The 13,713-nt window shown below is 37.0% G+C and overlaps 1 protein-coding gene across 2 annotated transcripts in view; it reads right to left on the bottom strand.

The window, feature by feature from the left end:
* LOC140138033 (acetylcholine receptor subunit alpha-type unc-63-like) overlaps window positions 1-7,149 on the bottom strand; it is a 36,879-nt gene extending 29,730 nt beyond the window's left edge. For both annotated transcript variants that reach the window (XM_072159872.1, XM_072159873.1), the window contains exon 1: window positions 6,964-7,149. In XM_072159872.1, the coding sequence (XP_072015973.1) occupies window positions 6,964-7,132 (169 nt within the window). In that variant the 5' untranslated portion in view covers window positions 7,133-7,149. The remainder of the gene's footprint in view (window positions 1-6,963) is intronic.
* Window positions 7,150-13,713: the final 6,564 nt, after the last annotated feature.

The raw sequence follows: 13,713 nt of genomic DNA, 5'->3' as shown, positions 1-13,713 counted from the left end.
TTGGAGCAGTAACCAATGGTTACTAACGTGCACTACGACAGCGAATATCAGGATAACCATTATCATTTATCATGATTATAATCCAAAAGTGTGTGGCAACAGCAGCATCGAAATCACGATTTACCCGTAAGCTAGACCCACCTACTATAGCAGCAGCAATACAAAAAGCAAAGCATCTACAAGGTTTTTCCTTCACAATCAGGTGAACATGGTCAAGGAGGTATTTGAGGCACACCGACATCGCCTGGCTAATAATTATTTGGTACAGCAGAGATACTAAAATCAATACCCGGGATCGATACACGTGAATGTGCTATGCACGATTTTGATATTCAGACGAAAATCTTTGGATACCGGGATAGAAAATGATGAATATCTCCCGTAATTGATTTCATCTAAAGAAACCAGGTGTGGTTCCTTGCACTTGAATATATGTGTTGAACAGATATGATAGTCGTTAGCTTGCGTCTTGAGAAAGAAGCTTGCGTCTTGAACTCAAAAACTGACAGTAATTCTGATTTTATATGTGTCGAACTATATAGCTCAGTGTATAGGCCAATCGTGGAGGTAGTCTAAAAGCAGATGACCTATGGCATACCATGCTCACTCACACACAGCGAGGTCAGTCACCGGGCTATTGTCAGTAGCCTTAGTCAGATGTCCTTCGGCCCATTATGCGTCTCAAAACTATTAAACAGGTCGGAACAAAATGGCCATGCGTGGCGGTGGATTCAACCTACCATGGCGATTTCTGCCATGAAGATATCGGGGCGATGACACTGTGTGAGGTGTATTCTAGAAATTAGTCAATGATCTTAGCATATTTGATTGCGTAGGGTAAAGTACACTGATCAATATGCCTTTTGTTTGGAACAAATCGGGCATACGATTTCCATAGTGCAGTTATGTCCTCGGCAAATTCACCGTGACCTTTCCAGCCATAAACCCGCTTAGTGAAGATTAAACCGATATATGCAGTACTAAACCATTATAGTAATCTATTGTCCAATGCAAATTTATTACCACGTGATAATATTAATCCAATGAGCGATCGAATTGTCCGCTACGGTCGACTAATCCAATCGATAATGACGCTATTGACATGTAGGAGCGGAGCTCCACTGACCGAGTTTTGGGGTATTTTTCACTGGTTTGCTGTCATTTACTCATCAAGGCGGTCCCCCGTTATTATAAGGACTATGCTAGTTATTTAAAGATTGACATGTAGAAAATAAACTATAAAATACTTGATTGACAGAAAGTACTAACTTTGTACCTATTACGGTTTCGTGACACCAATCTTCCAAATACGACCAAGTCAGGGCTGCCCGACGAAGCAAAATGGGCATTGGAACAACACGGGAGTTTAGATAGATGGTAAGATTTCTTTCTCATAAAAATGTATGGTCCCCCGTTATTAAAGCTTGTACCGGGTTGAAAATTCAGATATTCTGAAAAGAATAAGTAATTGAAACATAGAGCAAGTACTAAAATCATAGCTTTTATACTTTTTGATATATGACGCTAACTAGTTGATCTCCTATATCTACAACACAGCACTATCAGTAGGGTTCAATTGCCTATTGTGAGTGCCCCTGTGTTGTGTGCATACATGTAGTTAACAATAAATGCCATAATACATTAATTAATGTTTTCTTTGTATCCTATTGTTTTTATCAGTAATCAATATAGTTAATGAGCTAAAATCAGTGAAATCATGGAAGTTTCTGTAAAAAGACCTGCTTGTAGTGCAGCGCGATATATTCAAAATTGTATTCACCTATTGCTATGCGTTAATTCGATTTATTACGTCACTTCGCCAGATCTGGATGCTGTTGCCACACATGTTTGGATTAATGGTTTTCCTAATAGAGTCCGGTGGCAGAGCAAGGTAAGTTTTGCTAGTTATCTTTTTCTTCATTTGAATTTGGGGTTGGAAGATACCTTCCCCTAAATAACAGCTAATAACAGTATTGCGAACCATCAGCGTCCATGGTTCGATGTAGAGAGTCTTTCCTATTCAGAGGAGATATTGCAATTACACACCTTATTACCTTTTAACAATAACCAATGACACTAGCACGTAATTCCAGTCAAGCACCAATCTTTAATCCTATTATTGAAGAGGATAATAAGCTTATACTTATGCATGTATAAGTCTTTGTTTGCTTTGGCTAAATCCTGTTCAATTCCTGAACCTCGTTCAGTTGGGGATGATTTGAAGTGACCGCCAATTATGACCATTTGATATTTAATACCAGTAATGTGTAAAAAAAGAAATAATGTAGTGCCAAAATAATGTACCCTTTTACGGAAGGAGCAAAGTTTAACAAGTTATAACTCCGCTTCTGCAGTACGAATGTCAGCGGCGAATGTCAAGTTATTATTTCCCAGTCTTTAAAAAAAATTGCAGGCAGCGGTGGAATCGATCTCGGTACCTCGCGGGTAAAAAGCACTGTGCAAGACTACTAAGCTAACTAAATATCTGTTGTGCGATGCTTGACATTAATCTTTGATATTGCTTAATCGCGGAATTAAATTAGTAATAAAAGAAGTATATAGATTCTTATTTAGCGGTCAAATTGGATAAAAGGGGAAATATTTGTCCCTGCTCTAAAGAAAATATAGGTTAGAAAATTATCAAATAAATTTAAATTAAAAATTGAGATTTTATATTTATTTCTTTCACGAGGCGGTATTATCACAGACAAACACTGTATAAGCTAAAAACTCGACCCTCATCACTAGATGCTGTCATGGCTCAATGGTAGAGCATCAGACTGCTAATGTCAATATCGTTGGTTCGAGTCCTCCTGCCAGCAATGGTGATATTTATGATTTTAATGTTACGCTGCAATTTGTTCTATTTTTTCGTTTATTTATTTATTTATTTATTTATTTATTTATTTATTTATTTATTTATTTGTTTTTGTTTATTTATGTAAATAATTTGATATATTTGAAAGAGGTATTTGAGCAATTTTATAATCCATCTTATAATCTATGGGGTAATCTATACCTGACGCCGCCGGCAGCGTAATTTCTTTCTGCAACCATAATGGGCCGCAAAATATCCCTAACCGCATAGTCCGAGGCAAGGTTCATTATTGTCAGGGTTAGGGTCTTAGGGTTAGGGTCTTATGGTTAGGGTTAGGGTTAGGGTCTTATGGTTAGGGGTTAGGGTTAGGGTTAGGGTTAGGGTTTAGGGTTTAGGGTTAGGGTTAGGGTTAGGGTTAGGGTTAGGGTAAGGGTTAGGGTTAGGGATTAGGGTTAGGGTTAGGATTATATTCGTATTTATTATACTAGTAATAGTATATTGTGTGTATGCAGTTTATTCCGTAATCAATAAGTATCATAAACAAACACCTTTCTGGCACAACGAATCATAGCACAGTCGTGTAGGCATTAGACTATGGATACAAAGGTTGTGGGTTCGAACCCTAGGTAAACCGTTATAGAATTTTAATTCTATCGATTTCTTTTTATTTTATTAAGTAAGAGGAAATAATAATGGTAATAAACTCGTGTTATATCTAGCCTCATAGGCCTATTAATTACATGTATGTACTATGTGTTATCGCATTGCGGCCCATTATGGTTGCAGAAAGAAATAACGCACGCCGGCAACTAGACTACTATACAAAAAAATAGTATCAAATCTTTCCTGCTCAATCAATATAATACTTGCAAATAGATCATAGTTTACTAATCTAATCCTGTAATATAGACCTGTTATATCACCTGTATTTGCATGTAGAGTCTATACATGGTTTGTTATGGTAGGGATTAGTGTCCGATCTCTGTAATGTAATGTAAATGAAGCATATTGATATGCAGGAAGAATCGATCAGGGCGCTATCTATTAGGGAAAGATAAACACTATTCAAAATATCAATAGACAAGAAGAAAGGGATGTAGAGATTTGTAATTGAGTCATGCATGATTTAATAGGAAGGTTCTTTCCAAAACCCAAACGTAATGTTTGTTGATTATTGATTTATGTGTGGCACAAAATAAGATTCCAAGGGGGCGTAAAAGTGTCACCATTGGGCAATTAGCCCTACCACATGCCTTTTTTTCGTTAAACACGATATGCTCCGAGACACACTTTACCACGAGAACTGAAAAGACCAATAACTGCTCATCCCGAGAAACCTAACAAACTAACTTTGGGGAGCCATGGGTCTTTGCAAGCATTTACTGTTTTCTGTATATACGTACTTGGCATGTTGATCTGTCGGCAATTGAGTACGAAATTAAAACTTTCGATGGATGACCCCCTGGCTACAGATTTCTCTTTGAATATTTGCTTTTACCATATATTTGTGATCACACAATTTTTGCAGACTCCCATCAGTTCAACTCTTATTACAATGGTTAAGTACACTCCCAGGTTTTTTGTACAATAAGCGATTTGCCATAAAATGCTATTTTATGCATTGCTATTTAGCGCGACCTACAACAGTGGACTTCGGTTGTATATATAAATGCGCATATATAAATGCGCACGTGACCAGATGGCCAGTGCCATGTTCGTGTTACCTCACTGTCAATCACTGAAATTGCGACCACAGTTCCAGGTGGTGGCCGCATTGCATTCTCTAAATTCAGTAAATTTTCATCGTCAACCGTGTAATTGAATGGGATTATTTTGAAATTTTAAAACGCTTGAAATATCACAAACAAATAGGCCTATGTTGATAAATAATATAAATACAAGCTAAAACCGTTGGGGTTCGATAATGAACCCCACAAAATTAACCGACTATAGAGTGTATGCAATAAACCCAAGCGGAACGAGAGTTGCTAAGTAACCGCTAACCGAACCATAAACACATGCATGATCAGAGAGCGAGTCTTCAATTTCCCCATAGCTTCCCACGTTGTACACACGTCAGTCGAATTTGGCGGTGTTCGTTTGTTTGTCCTCCAAGTTATAGCATTGTTCACTTTGTGTTGAACATTAGTGGGCCTCACTAATGACATAAAGGTTACTGTTATATCATGTCAAGAGGCCACTTTCATGAATAAGCTAAACAGCCTATGTGGAGGAATTGTATGCATGAGCAATCACACCAATGACGTAGTAATGATACCCTCTATATTGGAAAATGCCATACGGCCGGGCGGTTTCACAAGTTGCCGGCTCGATCATGTCATCCGCCGCCTGCACAGTTCTGACCTTGTCCCCTTTCATACTTTCATGCCGTTGCGACAAGAGGCATGACTTATCAGCCATTCACAAGTCTTGATTGTGTCTGTTTGTCTACAATGCGCGTGTGTCACGCCGGTCGGCGGCAAGCAGCATGATAGTATGAAACCAGCACTACGTCATAGATATGGCCAATTGGCACGCCCATTTAGCACGGAAATTATGAAATATAAGTTTGTAAATCAATTTTTTCCCGTGATGGAAAACGTTAATAAAGAGTTTATCTTTCGGGTCAAGTTATTTTACCCTTTGCAATCAATGCCACTATTTTGCAAAAGCAATTGTCCTTGCGACCTGTCATTTTCCCCTATACTTTTGCACGGGGAGTTTATGTACATCCGGGTACCTTATATCGTTTAATACGGTATGGCGACTTGTAGATGTCACGTGCGCATTTATATATGCGCATTTATATATACAACCGAAGTCCACTGTACAACCTACACGTATAATGAAATTTGAAAGAAGTTGGCAACGTTATTGACTGTTAACATTTTTAAGTAGAGTCAAACACGTTATGCTTCGAGATACGCTATACCCCGAGAACTGAAAAGTCCAGTGACCGCTCATCCCGAGAAACCTATAACAAACTAACTTTGGGTGAGCCACGGGTCTTTTTCCTGTTTTCTGCAGTGGTGCAGACAGATTTTCGGACCCCCCCTCCTGGCTACGCCAGTTCTTTTCTGTATACGTACTTGGCATGCGCATCTGTCGACAATTGAGTACGAAATTAAAACTTTCGATGGATCACTCCTAGCCTCAGATTCTTCTTTGAATATTTGCTTTTACCATGTATTTTTAACCATACAATGTAGCGCGACCTATAACCTACCACGTATAATGAAATTAAAGCTAACATTGGTAAAATGCTCTGCGGCATGTAGGCCTATTCATAAAGTGCAACGACTAGCAACATATGTAAGTATTCGAGTAGAAGACATTTCACTAAAAAACTGCAAAACAGTTACTATTTGTATGTCTTCATAATATAAATATGTAGTTTTCATCGATTTGGAAATTTAAGTTGTAACACCCATAAATGTTTTTCATCCGGCGTAAAAAAAACACGCGTGTGTGTACGCCAAAACTATTTTGCGTTCATTTTAGTGATAAAATGGTTATCCCAGCACTTTAACCAGGAGTAGTACTCCCTCGGTCTACCCCTCCCCAGAATGGCCAATAGACCGGAATAATTATTCATGAATGGGCCCCCTTTCAAAAACCCTTCCATTATTCATCATTTGTGATGGTCGGTCTTACCTGGGGCCTTCCCCCTCGCCCGGTTGTTTTCTGAGTGCAACGGACAGATCTACGATAAGCTAAGTTAAAGGCCCATTCAGTGAGCTCAGCGAAAGTTTTTAAAAAAAATTGCGTAAAAATGAAGGATAACTCATCAAATTTGTCATTAGGTTTGAAATGAAAAATTTGGCAAAAAACAAGGAAAACTGCAGTAAAGAAAACGTTGAAGCCCCATTCAAATATTCATGTAGCTATTTACTTATGTAGAGAAATTAAAGATTCATGTAAAATGTCTTATTTTGTCTTAAATACACAGGTTTAACCACTCTCAGGGTATGTTAACACATCTATGACACTAACAAAGGTGCCAAAATATGCCAATATGCGCGTTTTAGAACATCAATCTAAATCATTTCTCTGTGCACACTCGTATGTCCAATGTAAATCATGAAAAATGTTAACAGTGGTATAACTTACCCTACTCTCCCGTATTAATTGCATAGCCTACTTACCACTCGCAGTCTGACTCTCACTCTGAGCCGCAACTGGAATATTAAAGTTGATACTAAAACAGTAACATAACAGAACGACTAATTTCCAAACAGTTTCCATAATTCTGAATTGTACAGCACAGGATGCCAGCTCTACACTTATCCCCGGACTTATCCTCAACGCATACATGGAGTTTTTTGCAAGGTGTGGTGCTGCCTAATGTTGTTCCAGGGTGGTCCAAAAACAACTTTACCCAATCTGAAAGCTTAATTTCTCGGATTTTAGAGCAGCTATTCCCAATATAGTTACATATTCTAATATGAAACTTTTAAGAATATGTGACAAAATGAAAGAAAACCATATCTAGAAATTCACGAAGTCACAAAATGCAAAAATTTCAAATTCAAAAATTGGCACCAGGTGGAACTATTATATTCATTTCATAATGTTTATGTTAATTTCGAGTACATTGTTTCATCTAGAATGACTAGTGGGGATTAAGATCTTAGATTGTAATTCATTCATGCATGTAAATGTTTTGAATGATGACAAGCCGAGGGTGTTTACCAATATGCATGCCTAATGCAATACTGTTGGTAATCGGATACATATCCCATTGAATTACGTGTTTACAAAGTTTTGTTATCTTAGCTTCTTTTTCTCTAAATTTTTCACCACATATTCTTAGAAAGATATATATTAAGAATATGTAACATTTTTGAGAAAAGTTGCTCTAAACTCCGAGAAATTAACTTTTCAAATTGGGTAAAGTTCTTTTTAGACCACCATGTAGTGACCAATAGAAAAGCTGCATTCATTGATAACATTATGATTTTTTCAATAAAGACGAAAAAATACAGGGAGTCCCATAATTCCTTCTCCGTCTCTCTGTTCGGAGTTACAACATCATTTTGGCTTGCGCTTTTTTGTACCCGAGTCATAATGTACTTGTCATGAAAAATGCATCTCACTTAATAACACCTTCATTTTCCTCCTATATAATTTGAGGGTTCGCAGTTTATAATAATTTTTGGGTCTTAACCTTCAAAATCCAAAAAACAAAATGGCCGCCATTTTCAACATTTATTTTACCATATAACTTGGCCAGTAAGCAACATAGAAGGTTAAAATTAGTGGCAATACCCATGTGTTTATGGGGTTGATGGGTCCGTCTATGCTGTCGATTAAGTTTTAACAAATTTGGTTTGGTCGCCATCTTGAATTTCAAAATGGCCGTCATTAATTTGGTTATTCTGAGGTGTCATTTTCTATACACCATCAGGTAAATAAAAAGGTGACTTTCATTGAGTACCCATGTTTTGTCTGTGTAGTAGTATGCCTGTAGTTGCCTGATTCCATTTAGGTGCAAGTTGGGACATGTGTAAACATTACAAATATGCCAAAAAATCAGGTTTGAAAAATATTATCCAATTTCATATCGTAAGATATTTTAAGATCGTACATTATGGCATAGTTGGAATCCACATACCCATGAAAGTGGGTATTGCCACAACTTTTTTTTAACCGTCCATATGAAAAACTTTCACGCATCTGCCTAATTACTGGTTTACACACTTCAGCTGTTGATATCCCACTTGCTGTTCTGTCTTTGGTAAGTGGGTGTTTACGGTGCAAAAAACTTGTGCTCAACGCTCGGGATATGAAAGTGAAAAACCTATTTGAAAACTGAAAACTTACTTCAAAACATTTTGCGACTACGAAAAACCCGCGATTTTTCATTAAAAATTCTAAATCTTGGCAAAAACGTCGAGTTTACAATGGGAAAGTAGTCAAATTGTTGAATGATTCAGCGCGTCTAATCCGTTTAACGTACATAGATAATTAGCCTATTGCTCTTTATTTTTTCCACGGACGGAACATAAATATTCATACTTTCAGGTTTCCGTAGATATAAAACTTGGTGGAGAAGAAACGCCCGCGTTTTTTCATCCAAAATTATAACACATATTACCAAAACTAATTTTTGATGTACAGGGGAATTCCAAACAATTGATTGAAATTGGTCAGCCATAACGAGTGAACAATGGGAGTACAATGGGTTTTCCCATGCTTGCCGAATACAAGTTCATACAGTAAAACATGTTGCTCATATTGTGGACAAACTTTTTCATTATGTTTGCTGCTTCCAGGCCGCGTTTAGAGCAAATGTGCTGAAAATGGCGGCTCTTTTGAAATGCAATATGGCAGCCAACCAGTTGTTTACAACTTAAATGACAGCATATTTGGAATCCTCATTCACATATACATTGTAAATGCCACCATTCCAACCTTCTATGTTGCTTGCAAGTCGTGTTATAGGGCAAAATATGTTGAAAACGGCGGCCATGTTGCTGGGTTTGCTTGGATTTTGATGGTTAAGACCACAAAATTGAGCATGATAAACAATTGATTTGAAGTTCAGCACCCTAGAGTTACCCAAATAAAAACACATTTAACACGAAATGCTTAGGCCTTATAACATTTTTCAAAGCACATTTTTTTAAATATTCTACCCAAGCGACACTGCCATTTATGGTTTGCAATTTTGGTTCACAAATATTTGGCATGTACAAAGGAGCCGCGAAGATTTTTTGGCAAGCCGCGAGGGCACGGTTGTTTGATGGGATCATTTATTAGTTTTTCAAACAAAACATGTACAATCAAATTTTAGGCCTGAACAGCTAAATGTGATATAATGCAATGCATACAGATGCTTTTGAGTCATTCACAACTTTAATTTTCCCTCTTTTACAAAATTATTCACTTTTATAGCATTTTTATAGCTTTTTCGGATATAAAATCTATTAATGACAAAATTGGTGGCGCTATTTAGTTACTGGAAATTACTCTTTGAAGCTTTTAATACAAACAACTCCTTTTATTGTTTGGTAAAATATGTTTATAAAATTTCCTTGTTGCTTGTTTCACCTATTCCAGCTGTTTTAATGGCAGTATTAATCACCTACCTCTTGCAAATAAAGAAATATGATTTAGGATAAATAGCGCCATCTATAGTTTGCATTTATTTAATAATGAAGCCAATTCTATATACATCAAACAACCGTGAGGGGGGCAAGGTTTTTTAGCATGTCGTGAGGGGAAAAGCATCTTTTGGCAGGCTATTTTGAAATTTGCTCCACCTCTTTACCCCCCCCCCCCCTCTTCCTACTCACCCGATAATTATTGCACAGCTCCTTAGTTGTTGAAAAAAAATCGACCAAAAAGATCATTTTATGCCGTGTGTGTTTGTCATGGGACACTGCCAAGTAGCCCACGGCACGGCATTGTTCGTTGGTAAAGGAGAAAGTATGTAAATAAACCTTAAGACTAAGCTCTTGACCCGGGCTCCTGACTTGCTGAGAACATTTTGTGTGGAGGTTATTATGAAATGTCATGATACAGCCTACATGAGAGATATTACCCAAGCGCCGAAGGCACACGATTAGCCTACATTTATCGTCGCTGTAAAAGTGTTCAGGAGTGCAAAAAATATTGCTCTCTTGAAATATTAGCACCAATGACTGCCTTCTTTTGTCAAGCATTGCTACAGTCATGACTATAATAACTCCAAACACAAAGAAAAGCATAAAATGGAGTTCATGGTTTAGACTTTTGGAGATAAAAGGTTTTTGCACAATACTTTTCTAACATTCCTTTCGATATTGGCTCAAATGTGTAATGACAAAACCTCGTAAGTACGTCGTATATATCAACTTATCTTATAAGATACGAGGTTTTGTCACTTCAAAATTTTTGAAAATAAGGTTATTGTTACAGATAGACATACAAAGTTCGCCAGTATAAAGCCTGACTTGCTAGCTACAAATAAGTATAAAAACCTCAATTTCACCGAAAAGTGAAATACGAGGTTTTACAGTAACGTTATAGCCTAAGTTGACAAAATTCCTCTTGCTAGTCCAGGAGGAAACAATCTTTATGTAGGCCTATTCTGGTTAGAAATAAATTAAGCAAATAGGACGGCTGTGTATATTTATTAATAGACTCGAAATTAGATAGAATAGCACTGTTCGCATATTATAGAATTTTCGTAGGTCAATTGGTTACCGGTTACGAATAAAATATTGGAAATACCATAAATTTTCACTTTCATATTTTTTTATTACTCAAACAAATCGCTATTTTTCTTCCGCACACATGCCCCAATATTTCACCCCCCCTCTTACTCATGCCGTGTGCCCCCCCCCCTCTAATTATGGACGGCCTATAACACATTTCTTTTCTTATTACATACACTTGCAAAACAGTTCAATATTATCCTGTATTTTGTGTCACGAATTGTGTTTCATGTTTGGACTATACAGTTTTCATATTTTGATTACAATATGCTTTCTGACCTCCAAATATCAGCAGAAATTATGACGTTAGATTAGCCTTACAGATATCGATCAAAACACATGACGTATGACGTTAGATTAGCCTAACAGATATCGATCAAAACACAAACAGACGAGTAAAAGGTACATATGTAGCTGTTGTTATGGATCGCAAAGACTCAAGGCCAAAAACACTTTTTACCCACACTTCAGAATGCAAAACAAAACACAATGTTTGTATTAGTTGACAAAATTGGAATCCTTAATGAAAAGTATGGTAAATTTATGTCATAATATACATTTCGTATACAGGATTAACTACCATAGCAATATGTATAAACAATTTTCGAATATATCGTCCTGCACTTCAAGCAGGTTGCACTCATCACCTGTGTATGTCTGCAATCATAGATTGAATACAATACCGCTCTTTTCAAAGATCTTACAGGTGCAAGTGATCAGCATGATATGAATATTCTATAGACTTACAATCCAGGTCTTTATCCCTGTTCTTTATATAGTTCAATGCAGAGCTACAGTGTGAACGTACTATTGCAGTGCGATATATTCACAAATTGTTGAAACCTAATGCTCTGACAGTTACTCCTGTTATATCAATAATAGCATCACTTCTACGGCGAATAAACATGAATGCATCCAAATCCAAATGAATTACAATGAAAGTTTTACAATGTTTACTTAATATCGGGTAGTCTTCTTCTTGCTTTTGATTACAGAGTTTTGTTGTACTCACTGTTCCGGACGACTGGTGTATGTCCTGATTCAAACTTGTCCAGCGAAGACTTGCGTTATAAACATCCTTTGTGTACAGAATCCTTGCACAGATTATAATTTCACCATTTGCGAACATTAGCAAAACATGCATACATCCATTCTGTTTCCACTTATATTGACAGATGTGTTGTTTCATAAACCAGACTTCTACATGTCGACAGAAGAATATATTCCTTTTTTTGGGAAAGATGCGCTCCAGATCTTCTTCGTTATAGCTGGATAATGGCATCATATTAACTACACAAAACAAAAATGTCTGGCTCCTTTTAAGCACATAGACTATAATCACATTCAATGGCTCCAAATAACACTAAATCCATCAAATCTGCAGCAAAGCAAAATCATGTCTACATTTTGCAGATAAAATAGCTCATTCCCTCACATTCACGTTTATCAACATGTGATACAATCTGGGAATTCCCACATTACCTTTTTACATTAACACTGGGGGACCATAATGATGTAATTTTCATTTCCATTCAGGGGGATTTCCCAATCCTTAATAGTCCTGACTGACTTGGGTATTGTTATTACATGAAAGGAGATTACCATCTGTGATGAAATAACTTTTAAATGTAAACAAAGATTAAATTTGATTACTCAGGTAACATCACACCCTCCACCTTAAGGGATGAAAGTTTTAATATATCTTTCTTGTGTTCTTTTCTTCTTTTACATAAACTTCAAAACTATAAACAAAATTTTCGAATATATCGCACTGCACTTCAAGCAGGTTGCACTCATCACCTGTGTATGTCTGCAATCATAGATTGAATACAATACCGCTCTTTTCAAAGATCTTACAGGTGCAAGTGATCAGCATGATATGAATATTCTATAGACTTACAATCCAGGTTTGATTACTCAGGTAACATCACACCCTCCACCTTAAGGGATGAAAGTTTTAATATATCTTTCTTATGTTATTTTCTTCTTTTACATAAACTTCAAATAATTAACACATTGAATACTTGCCGCCCATTCCTTTTGAATGGAAATTTTTGTTCGTCAGTTTGTAGGGAATTTTTGGTAAGGCATCAGCCATGACATTGTATTTTCTATTAATCAATGTGTCTTATGTCTATATTGAACTCTTGTAAAGTCAAACTCCACCTCACCTTTGGTCTTTGGATTTTGTTCTCCAAAATAAAATCTAAGGGATTGTGATTAGGGACCAACCAAGTATTAAATTTAAAATTACATTTAAATCCAAACTTTAAAGATTTGAAATCTATTAGATCTATTCAGGACGAAACACGATCAAAAGACGTGTCAGGACATATTTATGAGACAGACAATGTTGGCTGAGGTTTAAGACGTCAGACGCAAACTAGTCTGTTTAACCCTAACACCCATAAATACCACAAAATACCACGATGAAAACCACTGCGCATGCGTGAATCCCATGGTCTGCGATGACGCAAATCACCCTAAGTGCTATATGCTCACAGAATCGCTGCCCGGGGCAGTGTTACCCGTGTGGCTACTGGTCGGTGATCGTGTGCTTGGCATACAGGGGGTCTGAGGTTCGAATCTCGGGTGTGCCAAGTGACCTCTTTCTTCATCTTCTCTCCTTTTTCGTTTCTTCTTTAACTTGCGATATCAAAAGGCAGGGTTTGGTGTTAGAGTTAATTCGGTCTC

This window comes from Amphiura filiformis, chromosome 17, assembly GCF_039555335.1.
Source record: "Amphiura filiformis chromosome 17, Afil_fr2py, whole genome shotgun sequence".
In the NCBI taxonomy this organism is placed as follows: Eukaryota; Metazoa; Echinodermata; class Ophiuroidea; order Amphilepidida; family Amphiuridae; genus Amphiura; species Amphiura filiformis.
The sequence above is the reverse complement of the archived record's forward strand: the minus strand, read 5'-3'. Positions and strand labels throughout refer to the sequence as shown.